At 43.8% G+C, this 20,914-nt stretch overlaps 1 protein-coding gene across 1 annotated transcript in view; it reads left to right on the top strand.

Annotated features, from left to right (window-relative positions):
- LOC124595848 (phenoloxidase 1-like) overlaps positions 1-20,914 on the top strand; it is a 190,248-nt gene that overhangs the window by 129,113 nt on the left and 40,221 nt on the right. The window contains exons 9-10 of the mRNA XM_047134754.1: positions 8,203-8,367; positions 20,474-20,602. Coding sequence (XP_046990710.1) covers positions 8,203-8,367; positions 20,474-20,602 — 294 coding nt within the window. The remainder of the gene's footprint in view (positions 1-8,202; positions 8,368-20,473; positions 20,603-20,914) is intronic.

The raw sequence follows: 20,914 nt of genomic DNA, 5'->3' as shown, positions 1-20,914 counted from the left end.
TCTGTGTCTTTTGTCGTCCAGAGCTCTGTATTGGAAGATTAGATGTGGTGCAGTTTCATTCTCCGCACCACAAATTCTACACCTAGGCGCTTCTTCCTCTATACCCATCGCGTGTAGTTTTTTCTTGAAGTCCTCATGTTCAGTGATGCTGTTAGAGTCAGAGTGAAAAGGGGATGCAGTAATATGCTGGATTCTATTTCGGGTGTAAAACCGTTGAAAACCAGTAGATGCACACAGTAGTCCATTTTTAGTGACAAGTAAGTGATCATGGGGCTCCTTTAATAGAGAAAACAGTGACCAAGGCCTTTATTGTATTCTTATTTGTGGCTTGTTGCATTTCAATGATATATGCAAAATGAAAGTACATATCTATTAAAAACCGCCACATGGCACCATGGGATGCATCCACATAATTGACAAGTACTCGGTCCAGCGGCTGGCTAGGTATTGGCTTTGGGTGGTGGTGGCTGCTGCATCTGACAAGCTTGGCGGTTTTGAATCATACACTCAATATCCCCAGTGCAGTAAACTCGTCCTGGTGCCCTTTAGACTATGCACATACACTGTGAGCTGTGGGAAAAGTAGCATTGTTCTGCTGGTAGACGCCATTGTTCCGAGCAAAAACAAACTGCATGTAGGCGTGGACATGTTCCCAAAGGGTAGATGCGTTCTTTTGTTGATCCGTTGTGCCGTCCAGAAAGATGAGATCACTCAAAGAATGCCATGAAAACATTACATGCACTATAACGCTCTCTCCTCTTGCCTGGATGATTCTAACGATTCTTGGAATGTGTCTGCTTTCTGATTTTTCACACTGTACTCACCAATGTCCATCTGTGCAATGGAGCAGCCGGCCGGAGTGGCCGTGCGGTTCTAGGCGCTACAGTCTGGAGCCGAGCAACCGCTACGGTCGCAGGTTCGAGTCCTGCCTCGGGCATGGATGTGTGTGATGTCCTTAGGTTAGTTAGGTTTAATTAGTTCTAAGTTCTAGGCAACTGATGACCTCAGAAGTTGAGTCGCATAGTGCTCAGAGCCATTTGAGCCATCCAATGGAGCATAAAACGTAATTCATGAATTCTACCATCAGCTGAAACTGTTTGCTGTTCAAGTTCAGCATTACAGAACTTCGTTTGAGACATGACTTCAGCATTATTAGCTTACCATGTTTTCGTTTCTGGATCGTAGTCTAATATTCTACTTGCTATCTCCCGATGCAGCTACGTAGTTTTGATTTTACCTTCGCTTAAGTGATGGTTACGAAAGGTTCCGGTCCAATAAAGGGAGTCATTCGCCTATCCTGGCCAGTCTATCAGCTTGTTCATTGGCGGTGATTTCTGAGTGACCAGGGACCCAAGCAGGTTTGTCCTGTTACTTCGTGCTAGTCTCCCACGGGCTTCATAGCATTCTGCAACGCTCTTCGATCTCGTTGTAGGGTCTGATAACGGTTTCAAGATGCTTGGCTGTCTGAATAAACTCAGAAGCTACGATCCTTGTGGCACCTACTCAGTTCTCCCTCGTGCACACTTTGACAGTGGATATTTCCGCCTGGAACAATGTGGTCAGCTTCCCTAAAGAGACTGTCCTCTCTAATCTACGCTGTACCCAGAATACTGAGGCCTTAGCGCCTTTATCTGTTTTAAAACCGTCAGTAAACCAGACTGTGTGTCCTGAACGGTGTCGTGGTTTGGTCTTCCACTGATCCCACCTTCTAACTGTTACTCTGGAAGATTGATTGAAGCAGCTAGAAGTTATTGTATGTTCATCCGGCTTTCACCTGGTCATTCCTATACACCACACTCACTATATTGGTGTGAGATTCTGGATATCCTAAACGAATGCTGTTGTTTCCAGTTTTTAACGTGCCTGTCCATACCGTTGCCATGAATATAATTCAAAGGCCTCCATACCAACAGTACGTGTTCTGCTAATTCTACATGTTACGGCTAAGCAGGCCAATCTCTGCACCTTCCCAAGCTCTTTACAATTAGCAGCCGCCCTCTGTTCTACTTTATTACACCATATTGTAGCCCCATAATTTATCACAGGTCTTAATGTAATGGTGTATATCCAGTACACAATCCTGGGGTTTAGACCCCAGTTTTTACCACAGGCCCTTCTAGTGCTTATAAGAGTACTTTTTGCCTTGGAATATAAATTTTTAATATGAGGGGACCATCTTGAGTCATCCCTAGACACTTCACTACCCCCACTGAGGAGCTTGAGTTTCCAGTATGTGAGCTGGATTCGTTTTCTCGTAAATAGTACTACAACAGTTTTCTTAGGACTGAACATTAGAGTCTATTTTCTTCACCAGTTTTCCACAGTGCCTAGGGCACATTGTACCATTGCTCTAACAATACTAGCAAATTTACCAAGTATTATAGTGAGTAGATCGTCTGCGTATCCTTGGCAAAAGTAGCCTCTAATATTTAATTCTTCAATGACCTCATTCACCACTAGATTCCACAGTAGCGGGGACGAAACCTCGTGGACACTCCCTGATGATGTTGATCGCCATTTCCTCATTCCTCATGGTGGATTCTATCTTCCTTCTACTTACAAGGGAAACATCCCATCGCAGCCCTCTCAGATTTAGTGGTAACATGGCCCAGTAGATAGCCTTTCAAAAACTGAACACAGATCAAGCATAAAACCAGGAGGAAGGTGTGATAAAAAGCAAAACAGAAACAGTGAACGGGCCAAACTAAGCAAGTGCAGTATTGAGCCAATCTCAACAGCAGTGGCGTCGTGGTTAATGCTGGTACGGTAGCCCAGCGTGTTCGGTCAAAGGGTTAGCTCCCCTCTATAATAAAAAAAGAAAGAAACTGAGGGAATGTATCAACGGCGAACTTGAAGGGTTGTCATGCGACGTCCGGCGCGAACAAATGCAACGATCAATGACGTACAAAATGAAAGAAAACAAAGTGGTCACGGTGCTCGACTGTGTAGCGGTCGTGACATGTTCAAAACGGCCTCGTGCCATTTATTTTTTTCCTCACAACACTATGAACTGTCCGTCCGGTCATTGAAATGTTTGTTATTTTTCTGCAATCTTGGCTGTTCTCATACTATACAATGATTATAGAATATGAGTCATGTGGTAAGAATACGTTACTGTCGCAAGTAAACGCGATGCTTAGTGAGAGCGGGCGAGATACCACATAGACGTCTCACAGAAATGACACTAACAAATAAACGGGTGTGGACTATGTTATAAAAAAGGAATACAAGAGTCAAACTGACAAAACGGAACGCAACCTCAAAAACGTTAAAAACATATGTTTTGACAGAGCACAGAGAAACAGTGTAATAAAGACACTCTTGCGTTCATTTGTTGCAATTTGCGTGATAAACTTACGTTTTCATCATTTCCTTGGGAGTGATTATATTCACGTTCATATGAACACCTAAATCGAGCAAGAAGGACGAACTCACTCACCCGGCGTACAAGTCGGGTGCTTCGATAGGAGATTCCTGTCATATGACACACGTACTGTCATTTATGCTGTGTGTGACACACCAGACGTGTTACCCGGTGGAGGATTCGATTGACTTGTCGCTTTGTCGTCAAACGTTTTCGGTTTCCTTTCGAAAACCCCCCTTTCGACTGTAATAGAGTATTTGTGCAGAATCAACACCGATTATAGGTCCCTTCCTTACACCTCGCTATCGCAAACGGATGTCACACCACGACACAGACACAAATTTGAATAAAGCAAAAAAAAAAAAAAAAAAAAAAAAAAAAAAAAAGAGAAAGAAACACGAAGGAGGTTCGAATACTGCTCGCCCGCTTGACAGTCTAACGTCTAACACAGTGACAAGTAGTAAACCACAACAGCCTTGCAATGGAAGACTGTTCTACATTGCGCTTAATGTCCTTGTACCGTTCACTGTTTCTATTTTGCTTTCTTTTCGCAGTTGAGTATACTTTCTTCTTGTTTTCATGCTTGATCTGTGTTCAGGTCTTGACGGGCTATCCACTGGGCCCTCTTACCACAAAATCTGAGGGGCCGCGATGAGGTGGTTCCCTTATTAGCAGGGTCTTTCTCCACCTGCATATGGCGGTTTCAGTGCCACGCACCTCTGCAGCTCTAACCATGGATTCGTAGGTCAAATTAGTAAAAGATGTCTCGATATCTAGGAAGACGCAGACAGCTATTTCTTGGAAATGTAGAGGTTTCTTCCAACTTCCCAACCAGGTGATGAAGTGTTGTTTCAAATGACTTACCGGGTTGATAAGCGTGTTGGTTTATATGAAGAGTGACCTCAGTTAACTTCTTTCTAACATGCATATTAACCAGTTTTTCTGATGTTTTTAGAAGATGGGTGGACAGACTAGTCGATCTTATATCCTTAACCTTGGTATGATCATTTTTTGCTGACTTCAGAAAGAAAACAATCCTCTCTGTCCTCGAAACATTAGGAATGATTTCTCCTGCTAGGCTGACCCTCAACAATCTACATCGAAATCTAATTAAATCCTCTCCTGCTTGCTGCAGTACATCTTGGTGGATACCGCATCGGCGTGGTGACTTGAATGGTGAAAAGTTCCCACCGGCCATAGGATTTTTTTGAAATCAACGCTTTTTTGTCATATTCCCAGTTTTCCATCGCCTGTGAACCAGTGCCTCTAGTTTCTGGCTCCTGGTCTGTGTTATCTGCCAGAGTGCACTTAGGGAAATGAGTCTTCAGGTGCACATCTAAATTCTCTCTCGCTGACCTTATATACCCACCATCCTGCTTCTTTAGAGTACCTCCGGGTTAGTTGGTATTCTAGTGATGCTTTCATGAAGTATGGCGCAACTAGTTGTGTCTTCCATTTCCTCATAGAACACGTCTCAGGAAGATAGCTTCACGTGCTTGATCGCAAGGTTGTATTTGATAAAGGCTTCCCTTTCTTCCTTGCAAGGCTAAACTGATTTCTTACCTAGATTGTTGTGCCCTCTAAGTATTTCGAGATGGCATGCTTCAATAATTTTTTTTCGGTTTTGAAGCCACGTTACTTCTGCTTAATAGGTGCAATGGCAGCGCCGGAGCGTTCCAGAGAAGACTGGAGTGACTCATGCGCCAAAGCAAGTTGGGCAGTTCCTAGCAGCTATGGATTGCCGATGATACACAAGGAAAATGTTCCTCTAAAGCCTACAGTTAGCGCAATCAGTTTACCCATCTACAGATTACCGAAACATCTGGCACGGTTATTAGCATCCGAACTGGACACTGCGAACATCACGTTGTTGATTCGTAGTCATTTGTTGAGACCTCAGGAAAATAAAGATAGGCCAAAATGACGTAATGGTTATTCTGGATGTTGAGTCGTTTTTTTACTAGAGTGCTGGTACAAGACAAGTTGGATCTTTTGTCCTCACAGTTTCCATCCGATATCATCGAGCTTTTCTGCCATGACTTAGCAACAACGTACTTTCTTTGCCGCAAGGAATATTATGAGATGACGGATGGCATGGCTATGGGGTCCCCACTGTCTCCGGCTGACACGAACTTTTTCATGAAGGATTTTGAGAAGGAAACTCTGAACCCTTCGAGGTTGCATCAGTCTTGCTTCAAAAAATGGTTCAAATGGCTCTGAGTAATATGGTTCTTAACATCTGAGGTCATCAGTCCTCTAGACTTAGAATTACTTAAACCTAACTAACCTAAGGACATCACACACGCCCATGCCCGGGGCAGGATTCGAACCTGCGACCGTAGCGGGATGGTAAGCTTCTGTTCTTGGATGTTTTAGTTGAACGGAAGGCAGGAGGCCGACTTCGTCATTCAGTGTCTCCACACTTCCTGGGAAGGGGTAGTACTATCCTCTTCAGGAAGGTAAGCTGAGGCCAATACAATTTCATTCATGTTTCCTTCCTCATGTTGTTTCATTCTAATGGTCACAAGTCCCTGGGACATAATTCTTGAGGGTATTTTTGTTCTGTTAGTGCAACTACAAAAATGCTCAATTTTTTCCCTTGGACGTAAGTCTGCAATCGGCATTAATAAAGTCCTTTCTTAATATAAATGCACATCCTGGAGTTCTTGAGATTTCAAGCATAACTCAGCTCACTTCCAGTTCCTCCGAGGCGTGAAACGTCCCCTTTATACACATAACTTTTCTGGATCAGGGCCACGTCTATCTCCTGTCTTCGCAGAAAACGACTAAGGGTGGCAGTTACCTCTTTACTCTGTTGCAGGATTACCTGCAATACATGCAGCCGACAAATTGCCGCCATGGTCACTTCTAATATCTTTGATCATTCTGACGGCAACGTGCGAGAATCCTAAGTTCAATGTGCGGCCCTATTCTCGCATTGTCGTCGGGAATTTTTCGCAGACTCAAAGGTTTGGCCGTCGGGCAGAACGTTTTGGTTTATTAACACCCAATCTTCTGTCGAGACCTTCTGGTTCTGCGCCCTTATTTTCTCAGAGGAGGAGTATCCTTGAGAAGTTTTGGTACCCAAATTGATACCTTTGCGGTCTTGAAGAGGTCAGTCACTGTCTTGATCAACAGCTTCGCCTCCTCCCACGGAGATATCTTGAGCACCATCTCCTTAAGCCACTCCACTGTTCTCATCTCATCAAAGACAAAGTTAAGAGCAACTTTGTTTAAATAGACCCTCCTGTATAGTGGGTATTGCTGTTGGAGAACCACCATCTTCAGAACTGAGACTGATGTTTCCATATTTCCTCCTCAGCTTTTTCTGGATCCGTTTACCCCGCGAAGTGGAAGTATTAGACGCCTCCCTTGTTCTCTTTCACCCTGTCTTATAGCCAGAAAGCGTCTGATTATTTCCTTCACTCTGAGACAGTATTTTTTTGGAAATCTCAGGTTCAACACCTTTTAATTCCTTCCTTTTATGTTTAGGTAGCTATTATTTACTTGCCTTTTCTGTTTGTTCGTCGAGACATGTTCTCCTCTCAGCCCCAGACAAAGGTTCGATCTTGTTCTGTTTCAACTTCTCAATAACAGTTCCCTGATCCAGTTGCGGGAACTGCTTCTATTCGTTCCAATCCTGACAATTGATGTTTGTGGTCCCATCAAGTCCCTCAGTTTTTGTTTTGTTTTCTGTGTGCTCCATTTTGATCCCACAACAATTGGAGAGCTATTCAGTCGACACCATGGAATCGCACGCAGTGCAAGGCTAATTACTCATACAGATCGCCTGGTATCCCTGACGCTCCGTTAGTGTCATATCTTCCCACGTGGAACGCACTCCTCGGCACGGATCGCATCTCACCTTGGGTTGGATACTTGGGGAAATGGGGAAGGGCTTTGAGAGTGGACATGGGAGAGGTGAGGCGTTGTGGGACACCCTTCATCTGCTGAGGGCTGGGAGACCCTGCGAGCAGCTGCGCCACAGCTGGCATAGCCCTCCGCTCCACGTGAACACGTAAGCCTCTCCGCCTACAAGATAGAACTTCGACAATGCAGTGTCCCCCAGAGGGTTATCCCCCTTAGCCAATGGCGTATCTTTCCTGTTACAAATATATACGAGCAAAAGAAGCTACAAATGTTTATGTCATTTGTTCAGACACGTTGTTCCTGTTAACACCGTAAAAATATTTTAAAATCGAGTTTAGTCTTGATTTCACGGAGGACCTCACATGGCTATAAATTTTATCCAAAGTAGTTGACACACAAAAAGTGTATACATCTGCTTTTTGGGGATATTTCCCACTTCTTTTCTCAGAAATGATTTAACAGAAGTGTGTAAGTTTAAAAGTCTTACATTTAAATATGGAACATTTAAAACAGAAACATCTGCTTTAAAGTGGACTGACGAAATAACTCAGGAGAATAATAATAAAAGCGCTGTCAGGTAAAAGCGTAAAACTGATTATTTCAAGGACTATTATTGGATTATGTGAATTATGGTGGAGTACTATTAACCTCAATGAAAAATTACTGCACTAGCGCAAGTCCTTTCTAAAACGTTGCTGAGAAATGTATTTTCTTACACAAAACATGCGGCAGCTAAAGTGTGTAATAGTAGAAAATTAAAAAAAAAATGTCGTTCTGAATATGTTTCATTGTCACAGCTGATTTTGGAATTTGTGTACTGACTTATCAGCTACTACTCCATTGACTCATTCTTGTTGAGTATCAGTTCGCTTTCTGTAAGTATCTGTGTGTGTGTGTGTGTGTGTGTGTGTGTGTGTGTGTGTGTGTGTGTGTGTGTGTGTATGGTAATACCTTTTTTGTTTTTCCAGGAGAATGGAGAATTAGTGCCCTTAACAGAAAGTAATGGCATTGAAATTTTAAGCCATCTGGTTCAGTCTACTGGTCTGTCTATCAACGAGCCTTATTATGGTGCTCTGAATAACGATGGGCATACTGTAATTGCCTTTATCCATGACCCTGATGGAAGACATTTGGTAAGTGTTTAGCTAAATAATTATAATCCATTTCGATATTTCTAAAGGGTTTGAATGGGAACCTTTTTTGAAAGTGAATCTTCATACGTGATTTCTATTAATGAAATATTTATTTATAATTTGCAGTGTGACTCACTGTCAGTGGTCCTAGTCTACAGGTCGAGATAAAAGTGTCTTTCATCTTGGCAAAGTGTTGTTTTCCTTAGACAGCATAAATTTGTAGGAGGTGCACCATTAAACCGTGCCTAAGATCAACAACTAGTCCTAATTTAAAATACATTTTTACTGAAATTTCAATCAGTAGCTCCTGTTTTGAAACAAGAGACTGAATACTTTTCATTTGAAGAAAGCAAAGTTCTCAAACGTCGCGTCGGATTAAATCTATGCGCTGGACCAGAACTCGCAGCTGGAACTTTTCTTTTCACGGGCAATTGTTTTACCGACCGAGCTATGAAGGCGTGATTAATGACTTGCCCTCACAGCTTCAGTTATGCGTCTTTTGGCGCGCCGGGACTCTAACCGGGACCTGTACTTCTGTTGGAAATACTCTTATCGGATGCGCACATTTCGTAGCGTGTTGCAGACAATCCCCTATGGTATGGCTAAGTCACTTCTCCGCAACGTCTTTTCTTTCAGGAGTCTTAGTCTCTTAAGGTCTGCAGGAGGACTTCTGTGAAGTCTCAAAGGTAGGAGATGAGTTTGTGGCGGAAGTAAAGCTGTGAGAGGGAGTTGTGAATAACTCACCGTTAAAAGCATTACCCGTCAAACGCAAAACCCCGGAACGAGGCGTTGTCTGCCTCACAGTTTTAATGTGTCGAGGAGTTTCGAAACGTGCACACTCAGCTGCTGGATGAAAGATTCATTCTGGAAATCACCGGCTAGATGCCTTTCTCTTGACTGTTGATAAGGTAATGAAAACAAGTTGGTCTCTATTTCAGAGTACTTTGTTACTAATTCGTGTTGTGACGGTGAAAATAAACGTTTTTGGTCAAAAACGCACGTTGTAGGCTCCCTTAGATCAATGCAATTTGCCCAAAGTTTCTTCTGTGAATACATTCCACCCCTGTTATCCGATTTTGAAAGGTTTGTAAAATATCTGTCAATTTCTTTAGTTGTGGGAATATGTAAGAGTTGAAGTTTATCAAACATGGTGAACAGGCAAAAGTTCCAACGAGAAGTCTACTCGCGTAGTTTTGGTCAATAATTTGTCCCGAAAATGTGGGCAGTATATGTTTGCAATTGTTTCATCATTAGTCCAGAAGAATCTCTTTCATATACCACGAAATATTAGCCATAGTTTCACACAGATGAAATTAGCATCTTTTTTCTTGTGGTCAACTGAACCTACTGATTCCGGACGTTGGCTTTGACTAACGATGTAATGATTTTGTGGCGTGTGTCATCATATATGTCACTAGCCCGAAGTTTAAATTATGTTGAAAGGTGAGTCGCTCAAGCAGAAGGCCGCTGCTGCTGCTATTGCTGTTACTGTTTCTCGCTCGTCAATTCTCACTTAGAATACATTTTATCACGATAAAACTTCTAGTCTCACATAACGTTTTGATAGTAATTGTGAAGGTGGTGCAAGCTCTTTAACATTCTCCTGAAAACTATTCGGCAAACAATTTTTAAGCTATTTCAGTATTTTACTGACGTTTGTTAGTGATTTCAGACTTACTGTTTGTGAAACTGCTGCGATTACTGTACACTGAGTAAAAAAAAAAAAAAAAAGGTCTCAAACGTGACTGAAGGTGCGGCGCATAATCCTCATGAATAAATTTTAATTTTACGGCCGTGACCCTTGTGTTATCTGTTCGCCTTTCCACACATAACCAAGTTTAGTTCCTACGTAGTATGCAACTGCGATAGTTATTTGTCTGTCACGCGATAGATACTTGCTTAGCTCTAGAAATATATTCTCTGTTTCACACTGTGTTCGTACGTTTTCATTAGTTTTAATAGTTTTATTTGCTGTAAAGTGATATGTTAAATCTTAGATGATTTCTATTAAAAATACATTATATAACACTCTAAACTGCTGCTTAATTTTTTTAAAGTATACGACCAGTTTCGATCAAAGACTAGTACCCAGCATGCGCTGTACAAACGTGATGGATACAGGAAAATATCACGCCAAAGTCTGCTTAAAAACTGTTGTACAAATACAAGCTATATTTACAGTTTGGTTAACTTATTTCCAGCAAAGAAGAAATCCCCTGCCTATGAGAAATAAGACTAATACTTCTCAAAACTCTGCAATGGCAACGGCAATGCTCTGTGTCAGAAATAATGAATGCGAACGACTACTACAGCTGATCTCTATAAGAAAAGACGCTCCTGTGATCCTGAAACGCGTCAGGAGCGATTAGAAGCCTAATAGCCGGGCGGAGGGGAAGGGGGACGTTTGGAAGCTAACGCAACTAAAATTGGACCACAGCATTTGGCACAAACCCTAAAACTGCAACTAATTTTGCAAGCCGATGGGTGCTGGGTATGCGAACCACAGATTTCACAAATTGCTAAACACCTTACCGGCCTTCAAAGTAGGTTCAAAAATGGTTCAAATGGCTTTGAGCACTATGGGACTTAATTTCTGAGGTCAGCAGAAATTCCATTGAAGGCATTTAGGTGGAAAGTCGAATGTGTTAGTTGGTGGTTTGCAGACGAAACAGTGAAGTTTTCTTTACTAGACCCACTGTTATGCACTTGCAATAAGATGTTTCGTGCTTGGTTCCCATTGCTCCCTATATTAGCGTTCACGTTGTGAGAAGAACGAAAATGCACTAGAAACTATCCCTGGTATTTGATTAAGGACATTAAACAATGGGGACGGCTACTCCTTGTTCAGAAGACGCAGTGTGACGGTGGGTCATAGAGCAAGTAACTGAAAGTGATTCTGTTGCAAATGGCTTGTTATAGATTCCGTCGTTTCTTCATAAAGGTATTTAATTACAAATCAAAGTTGAGTGCTGCAGCAGAACGTATACAAGAATAGAGGAAAGTGGTGTTTAATGTGCTGAACAAGGTAGCTTCTGAGATCAGCAAGGATGTACGTAGAGAATTGAGAAAGTATGTTGCACATGTCATCCCACGCTAAAATCATTGCGCAACAAGAATGGCGCATTCTCAAAAGGAAGCGCATGTTCTGGATTTCCTGCAGACAAAGCTCTGCTTCGGTACGGTTAACAGTTGCACCACAGTATGGGAGTCAAAATGAACTGCTAATAGAAACATAGTCCCAAGTCGAAGTGCGTAAGCCAGTATGATTCTTGTGGGAGAAACGTCTAAATTGCAGGCAGGTTTACAGTGAAATTCTATTGCTATATGAACCGAACGCAATGTCGCATCCAACCGTAGTGAAATTGTGCCAACAGTTTGACCAAAGTCGCACAGATGTGGATGATGCTGATCTGGAAGTCCAAAATGGTTCAAAAAATGGTTCAAATGGCTCTGACTACTATGGGACTTAACTGCTGTGGTCATCAGTCCCCTAGAACTTAGGACTACTTAAACCTAACTAACCTAAGGACATCACACACATCCATGCCCGAGGCAGGATTCGAACCTGCGACCGTAGCGGTCACGCGGTTCCAGACTGTAGCGCCTAGAACCGCCCGGCCACTCCGGCCGGCTCCAAAATGGTTCAAATGGCTCTAAGCACTATGGGACTTAACATATGAGGTCATCAGTCCCCTAGACTAAGAACTACGTAAACCTAACTAACCTAAGGACATCACTCACGTCCATGCCCGAGGCAGGATTCGAACCTGCGACCGTAGCAGGAGCGTGGTTCCGGACTGAAGCGCTTAGAACCGCTCGGTCACAGCGGTCGGCTCTGGAAGTCCAGACCTTGTATCATGAGACATCTATCTCTTCAGCTGACTGAAGGATCATCTGGCGGAAATCTTCCAACGATGAGGACGTCCACACAGCGGCTCTCGAATGGTTCTGTGACCAAAATATAGATTTCTGTCGTCGAGGAACTGACCGTTGTTCACAGAGATATGATGCCCATGCTGAAAAATGGTGTCGTGTATCTGTGTTACTTTGAACTGTAGAGCAGCATTCAGGAAAATTTACTTGGTCTGCCATAATAATGTGTAACATAACTTTTGAAGCCCTGCGTAGCCGCTCTCCACCAACCGGTCCGCTACTGGAGTAGCAACGGAAATGATTAGCATATCCCTAAATCGGCGTACAAGACGTAGGCCTCAGAGTAATTTATACCGTAGTTCATCTTGTGAACAGTCGGTGTATATTTAAATGACAGTAAGTCCCTAGTGTAGCTTGCTGACTTCAGTGGACAGTATAAAAGGGTGCAATCGATTGACTGAGTTAAGTTTAACATTTCGACACTTATTCATTTATTAATAACTTGAGTCAAGATGGTTGCAAAAGTGCAGTTTTACTTGAACAATAAAACTGACCTAATAACTGAAATAAAACTGGGGACAGAAAAATATTTTAAACTCTCTAACTCAATAAAATTCTACAGCATTTAGTACCACAAACATAGCGACCATTGGAACAGTAATTCCAATTTTTACTCAGTTTTAAAAACGAAATATTTATAGAAACACACAGTAATCGAATTTTCTAAAATGACGTCCACTAGTTTGCTTTTACGTCTAATAAAACTTTAATTCAATTGTGTTTTAGAAAAACACATGCTCATTTCATCAATTTACAACCAGGTCAGTACCAAATCTTAATTTACCTAGAACCAAGAGGACAACGGTAACTCCTCTGGGATAGTGCGTTGGATCTCCAGGGCTCATTCTGTCATAGCTTCTTCGTATGAAAATCAGTGCGCTCCAACTCATGCACATCTAAGGAAATGTTACAGACTACCCTGAAACAACTCAGTATTAGAAACAGGAAACCATGGCTTCTCAGCACAGCCAGACAGTGTAGTAGTACTACATATAAGTCTGATAAGCGGGCTGTGCATCAACAACGTGCACTCGTCCAAAACCTGTCGCTCCAGAATAACATTAAAATGCAGTGGGCAGTAACAAATCACCGTACCTGTTTCTATCTCAGCCATAAACGCATCAAGGGCAGAATTCACTGCGTACATCCCTGTTGGTTGGACACACTACAATCATTGCTGTAAGTTCACTCTGCACCGTCTTCAGAAACCACAATAAAGCAGGCCAACAATGACTACATGCATGTGGCCGGACCGAGCGGGGTGGCGCAGTGGTTAGACACTGGACTCGCATTCGGGAGGACGACGGTTCAATCCCGCGTCCGGCCATCCTGATTTAGGTTTTCCGTGATTTCCCTAAATCACTCCAGGCAAATGCCGGGATGGTTCCTCTGAAAGGGCACGGCCGACTTCCTTCCCAATCCTTCCCTAATCCGATGAGACCGATGACCACGCTGTCTGGTCTCCTTCCCCAAACCATCCAACCAACCATGTGGCCGGCTCCATGAACAAAGCGCATTCACAACTTGGGGCAGCGCACACATACAAAGCGAGCGAATAACTGCCTTTCCTTATGGCTCCATGCACCGACTGACTTCTTCCCCGTTCTCATTGATGCCAGTGAGGGAGCAGACCACAAGGCATCGGGAAGTATAGTCGACCTATGACTTGGGCCTGGTAGTGCCAACCTAGGAAATAGCGCCACACACAGCCCATTAGTAAAATGGTAAAATCCACTTAACTCCAACCTGACCGCTATCGATCATTGGTGATGTGGTTCAAATGATTCAAATGGCTCTGAGCACTATGCGACTTAACTTCTGAGGTCATCAGTCGCCTAGAACTTAGAACTAATTAAACCTAAGGACATCACGCACATCCATGCCCGAGGCAAGATTCGAACCTGCGACCATAGCGGTCGCTCGGTTCCAGACTGTAGCGCCTAGAACCGCACGGCCACTCCGGCCGGCTATTGGTGATGTAACGATAACTTTACTATCATTTCTTTTACGAGAAGTTCTTCGTTATTACACTATTACATTATCAAAACACGGGCGAACTGCTCGAAAAATGTCAACACTGGGGAGTTACCATGCAAATAGTCGAGACAGTAGCCTATAAAATTGGCTGGATGGACAGTATACGTACGGTACACAAAGCATCGGAATACTTAATGAGCGTGTGGCCATCAACGTAATTTTTCCATTTTTGTCCACCAGGTACAATACCGAAGAACTTCTCAGTATAGATGTGTGTTAGTAACGTTATCGTCTCATCGCAAATTATTTGATGGATTTTACAATTTTTATTGGGGGTATAACACCAGCTGCTGACGCGAGAGTAACCTCTAGCAGCAACGGAGCACCTGGGCTGATGTTTAACAACATTGTCTAAGTCCACTTTTACACTCCTGGAAATGGAAAAAAGAACACATTGACACCGGTGTGTCAGACCCACCATACTTGCTCCGGACACTGCGAGAGGGCTGTACAAGCAATGATCACACGCACGGCACAGCGGACACACCAGGAACCGCGGTGTTGTCCGTCGAATGGCGCTAGCTGCGCAGCATTTGTGCACCGCCGCCGTCAGTGTCAGCCAGTTTGCCGTGGCATACGGAGCTCCATCGCAGTCTTTAACACTGGTAGCATGCCGCGACAGCGTGGACGTGAACCGTATGTGCAGTTGACGGACTTTGAGCGAGGGCGTATAGTGGGCATGCGGGAGGCAGGGTGGACGTACCGCCGAATTGCTCAACACGTGGGGCGTGAGGTCTCCACAGTACATCGATGTTGTCGCCAGTGGTCGGCGGAAGGTGCACGTGCCTGTCGACCTGGGACCGGACCGCAGCGACGCACGGATGCACGCCAAGACCGTAGGATCCTACGCAGTGCCGTAGGGGACCGCACCGCCACTTCCCAGCAAATTAGGGACACTGTTGCTCCTGGGGTATCGGCGAGGACCATTCGCAACCGTCTCCATGAAGCTGGGCTACGGTCCCGCACACCGTTAGGCCGTCTTCCGCTCACGCCCCAACATCGTGCAGCCCGCCTCCAGTGGTGTCGCGACAGGCGTGAATGGAGGGACGAATGGAGACGTGTCGTCTTCAGCGGTGAGAGTCGCTTCTGCCTTGGTGCCAATGATGGTCGTATGCGTGTTTGGCGTCGTGCAGGTGAGCGCCACAATCAGGACTGCATACGACCGAGGCACACAGGGCCAACACCCGGCATCATGGTGTGGGGAGCGATCTCCTACACTGGCCGTACACCACTGGTGATCGTCGAGGGGACACTGAATAGTGCACGGTACATCCAAACCGTCATCGAACCCATCGTTCTACCATTCCTAGACCGGCAAGGGAACTTGCTGTTCCAACAGGACAATGCACGTCTGCATGTATCCCGTGCCACCCAACGTGCTCTAGAAGGTGTAAGTCAACTACCCTGGCCAGCAAGATCTCCGGATCTGTCCCCCATTGAGCATGTTTGGGACTGGATGAAGCGTCGTCTCACGCGGTCTGCACGTCCAGCACGAACGCTGGTCCAACTGAGGCGCCAGGTGGAAATGGCATGGCAAGCCGTTCCACAGGACTACATCCAGCATCTCTACGATCGTCTCCATGGGAGAATAGCAGCCTGCATTGCTGCGAAAGGTGGATATACACTGTACTAGTGCCGACATTGTGCATGCTCTGTTGCCTGTGTCTATGTGCCTGTGGTTCTGTCAGTGTGATCATGTGATGTATCTGACCCCAGGAATGTGTCAATAAAGTTTCCCCTTCCTGGGACAATGAATTCACGGTGTTCTTATTTCAATTTCCAGGAGTGTATTTTCTTCGAGTATCAACTTCTGGATGACCAGACTTGCTAATGTTCTGTAACTGATTTTGCGGTCATTAGTGTAAATTGAAAATTTTGTAGAGTACATTTTAATGCTATCTTTTATCTTTCTTGTTTATGTTTTGCGTATCTCGTAACTTTGTTAGCGCCACAGTCGAATAATTTAATCTCTTGCTGCGGGCTGTTTGTAATTTCTAAATTAGTCGTGATTGTCTTGATCAGTATACATCCTTCGTGATTTTGTACAGTTTTCACACAGTACGAAATGGAGAGGGACTGTATTTGTTGTGTGGGAACACAAGGAGAATTGCGTACTCTCCGGAAACAGCTGAAAGCTGCGGTAGTCTCGGCTGACAGTGTTCAGGCTGGTGCTTTAAGCTGCAGCGACCTTGGAGCACCAGTGGCGAAAGCTGTGATACTTTTGGTGCCGCTGGAATCCCCCTAAAACCACAATGTGAGTATGTAGTCAGGTACGCAACATCAGAGTGGTTTGTCGTCACTCGATGGTGAGTGGCGGACAATGTCTGCGTGGATGGCGAAATAGGAAACTGGCAGCACAGCTTCCCCTCACGCTTTAGCAACAGGTATGAGGTGTTGCCATGTGTAGATAAAATATCTGATCCAGTATGGGATGCCTCGTTTGTTTCTCCAGTGTCCAATTTTTCGGCCAAGTCTCGACAAGTGAATAGGGAAGCAAGCTTGTTACTAAATGATCCAACGTTATGCATTAGACTTGGAAAGGAGGCCAGTATACAGTCGATGTGTTCGCTTGGAAGTCTCGTATGAGATGTGGACGGTGCTCTGATAGCGCAATTGAGTGCACTGGAAGAAACCAGATGCAAATAGTTGGTCATGGCGGCACTAATGGAGCTTGCCGATTGGGTTCTGGAGCAATTGTCGGTTCCTTTAGAAGGTTGATAGCGCCGGTTAAGGCAGCTAACGCTGCACTCAGGGCGCAAGCACTACTTAATATTTGCAGCATCACAACGATCGATCGCGGTCCTCTGCTTTGGAGGCTAGTGGAAGATCTAAACCAGAGGCATGATAAGAGTGTTGTGAGAATAGTATCGCCCTGCTTTACTGCATTGTAATGCGGAGGTTACGTCTGGTAATGAGCATGGCTGGGGACAGGTTCAGATGCGTAGAGGAGGGTATGGACAGAGTGAAGGGTAGGTGGAAAGAGCAGTGAGTGGGGAGAAGCGGGAGTTGCTTGAGCAGGTGGAAGGCGTTGAGAGGATGTTGCAGGTGTAAAAGGTAGAAGGGGAGGCGAGAGGAGGATATTGCCAGAGAGAGGGGCGAAGGAAATGGACAAGAGGGGAAGGAAGAGACGAAGATATAGGGAGAGTGGGGAGGAGGGGAGAGATGGAGGTGGGAGGATGAGGACATACCGAGGCAGGAAGAGATCGACAATGAGAGGGGGAGGAGCAGGTGTTTTGAATGTGTGTGTTGAATGCATAAAGGTGATAATGACCATACATTGTTAGCAGGTTGACTGAAACCGGAAGTGTATAACAGCGAAATCCTAAATTCAGTTTTAATGCGTATCACAAGGGTAGAAGCCAATGATGGCGACGTATTTATTGCCGCAGGGAATTTGACAATATCTACTTAGATTATTACACATTCTGAACGTGAAATACGTGAAGATGGCGATGATCCGTTCTACTCTACATTTACGATATTTATTTGGTGTTTTGATGCGTCGGCATTGAATCGTCATACCTGAACTTTACTTAAGTGACGCCATTTGCAACAAAATTCTACTGGCTGTTCAAAGACTGGGTGATTCAATGTTTGCAAGCAGCTTAGGTTCATTTAGTCTAGCTGTTAGCTAATGACATAAAAGCCCATATAAGAAGAGTAAAGTGTTGCAACGTTTCGTTAGAATGACAATGGACTGTGGACCAGGGCGGTTCAAATGCCCCAAAGTGCTTAAGGCAAATGCTGTGGTGATTCTTTTGAAAGCGCACGGTCGATTTTCTTCGCCCTACTTGACCAGTCCAAGCTTGTGTTCCACATCTGATGATCTCGTCGCCGACTGGACGTTAAATTCCGTGTTCCATTTTCTTTACAACGTTCATCAGTTACCAAGCTAAGCTCTGGAGAGGTGATAGCAGTCAAAATAGTGTGGGACAATTTTTGATCGCATGGAATGTTTTACAACAATTGAGAACTTATTTATTAAACTGTAAACTCCATAGGATAATTAAAATATTTGTGCCGGACGGCCTTATTTCCTCAAAATTGAGAATTCAACTTTTAAACAAAACAAAATAGGTTACCCTAAGAAAATTAGAAACTGTATTTAACGGTAATGGACTCGGTTCATTAAAACCGCTTTAAAAATGAACGTTGACTTCGCTGGATTTAAAATACAAAATCAAATCATTGCCTTAAAACTTCTTTTTCATCCCCGTGAAATAGCTTTTATGCACAAGATAAGCTAGGACAACAATTTAATTACAGATTTTATTTTAAAAAATTATGAGCAAGAACATATACACCACAGACTATTAAATCACGGAACTGTTACTTAAGGGTGCACTCTTACTGGTGACCGTTGTGTCACATAGAAACTAACTTGATCAAGAAGATCACTTTGAACAATAACGAATCTGAAATGCACATGACTTCCATCAGAGGAAATTACAACATTTTACACATGCGTAGCCGACATGAAGTCCGCAACTTGTAGTCAGACAGTGTGTCACACAGACAAATGCTGACGAATTTTCTTTTAATTTGTTCAACGAAGAAACTATCTTTCTTGCCCGCAGAAGTGTCACCATTAACTTCCTTAAAAATAAAGTTATGAACTGGAATCATCGGTTGAGAACACCTTACTGTCCACCGATAAAGTACTCGCTTCGAAATAAGCAGTACGTGACAGAATTAAGCTTCTAAATGGCCTTGATACAGCCTTGAGTTGCTCCCTACAAACGTGGTGCGAAGATAGAGTTTCCAGTAATATTCTACAGAATATAATATGATTGGCATTTAACTGTAAGTGCTAAAAGCGAAGTCATATTCATTCCTAGGTTCCCTCTAATAGTAACAGATGTTATGCAAGTTGAAGGTGGAGGGGAGAAAAACGATAGGAAGTAGTAGGTGCTACTGATGTCAGCTGCGTCGGGACTTTATGCGGAATGAGCCGCGAGGCCTGAAAATGGCTGGCAGACTGGGATTCGAACCATGGGTCTCCTACTTACTAGGCAGTGGCGTTAACCATTGAGCCACCCGCACACAGTGTTTATTGCACTTGCGCGGACTGTCTCGTCACGCCTCTCGGCGACCCACACTCCCACCTAGAGCCACCTATCGCAGTCCCTGTCCATGTCCTCCATGCTTGCTACTTTCAGATTCGAACGTAATTCTGCATCCGCACTGAAGGTGATGGATTCACTGCCCATCGAGGCGAATTAATAGCATGTAAGTGTGGTGTCTCTTCTTTCTGATTATGTCCGAGACGACAGACACCTCACATTCATATAAGTTACATATTTGCTTTCCACGGTCAAGTGTCTTCATATTTTTAAAATAATTGAAAAGCCACGAGCGTTTCAATATCGTTTATTAGACGACCGGTTTCAGCACTCTGAAGGCGCCATCATCGGATCTGAAACGTGGATTAACATTTATAAAACCATATGGACATCATGGCACATGAGGTAGACCATCTGATAAAGATAATTGTCACAACCAGTAAAAAATAATAAAAGACTGCTCTCATGGTGGTTCTTTCCATAAAAAATAAAACTGAAGTCACCAGATGAAACTATCACTGCTCCCTAACACCGGTCGGCATCGTCACTCATGATGGTGCCGACCGGTGTTAGGCGAGCAGTGGTATATGCCCCGCTATCGTCATGTCTCCTGTTTACTATCCTTGCCAGCTGCGAAGTGGAATTGCGCTGCAGCATCATACATTGATCTATAGACCGCCGAAGTTTACAATTCTGCATTTTGCTTTGTTACCTGTATGAATATCAATTTATGAACAATCTTCGTGGTGCGTGACTTTTTTTTTCTTAGAGTGTACACGTCGCCTACAGCGTAAATAGATACAAAAGGGTCACTTGCATTTCATCACAACTTTTACGTTTTATTAAAAAAATGCAGCATGATGAAATGTAAATCTACCCTTTTTACATGTTTATGCTGCAACCTTAAGTAAGTACGACCAGTCGTATCTATCTTCTTCTGATATTAATAGGTATGTTACACTGTCAATGAGTGGCTCTTCGTCAGAAGAGCGCTACTATCTTTTTATTTTTCTTTGTCTAATTTTTTCTGTTGTGCAGTGATGATGTCTCAAACGATTAACACTATTTTTCAGGAACAATCGGGCGTAATGGGAGGCATTGCAACGTCAGTGAGAGATCCCGTCTTCTACAGATGGCACAAATATATCGATGATATCTTCCAAGAGTACAAAAACTTGTTACCCAGGTACACTGTACAACAGGTAATGTTCAACGGTGATCTTCCTCAGTCCTGTGTACTATGTGTTGTTAGTAGTTAGTACTACGTTCTCGTGGCTCCTGCCTCATATTGTGGGTTCGCATTCTGCTTCTATTAGTTGAAATGTGGGTGAACAGGCCAGTAAATTCAGCAACTACATCGCAGCGGGTATTAGGAATACAAACTTGGAGATGATTGGTGCAGAGGCGATGAGCGGAAAACGGTATCATGTTACTACTGTTACTGTATGAACCTATTCATGTTAATCATCGGAACTTCCAGCGTCTTTCCATTCACTAACAGCTATGTTTATAGC

This window comes from Schistocerca americana, chromosome 2 (genome assembly GCF_021461395.2).
Source record: "Schistocerca americana isolate TAMUIC-IGC-003095 chromosome 2, iqSchAmer2.1, whole genome shotgun sequence".
Classification (NCBI taxonomy): domain Eukaryota; kingdom Metazoa; phylum Arthropoda; class Insecta; order Orthoptera; family Acrididae; genus Schistocerca; species Schistocerca americana.
This window is presented reverse-complemented; position numbering and strand designations above follow the sequence as displayed.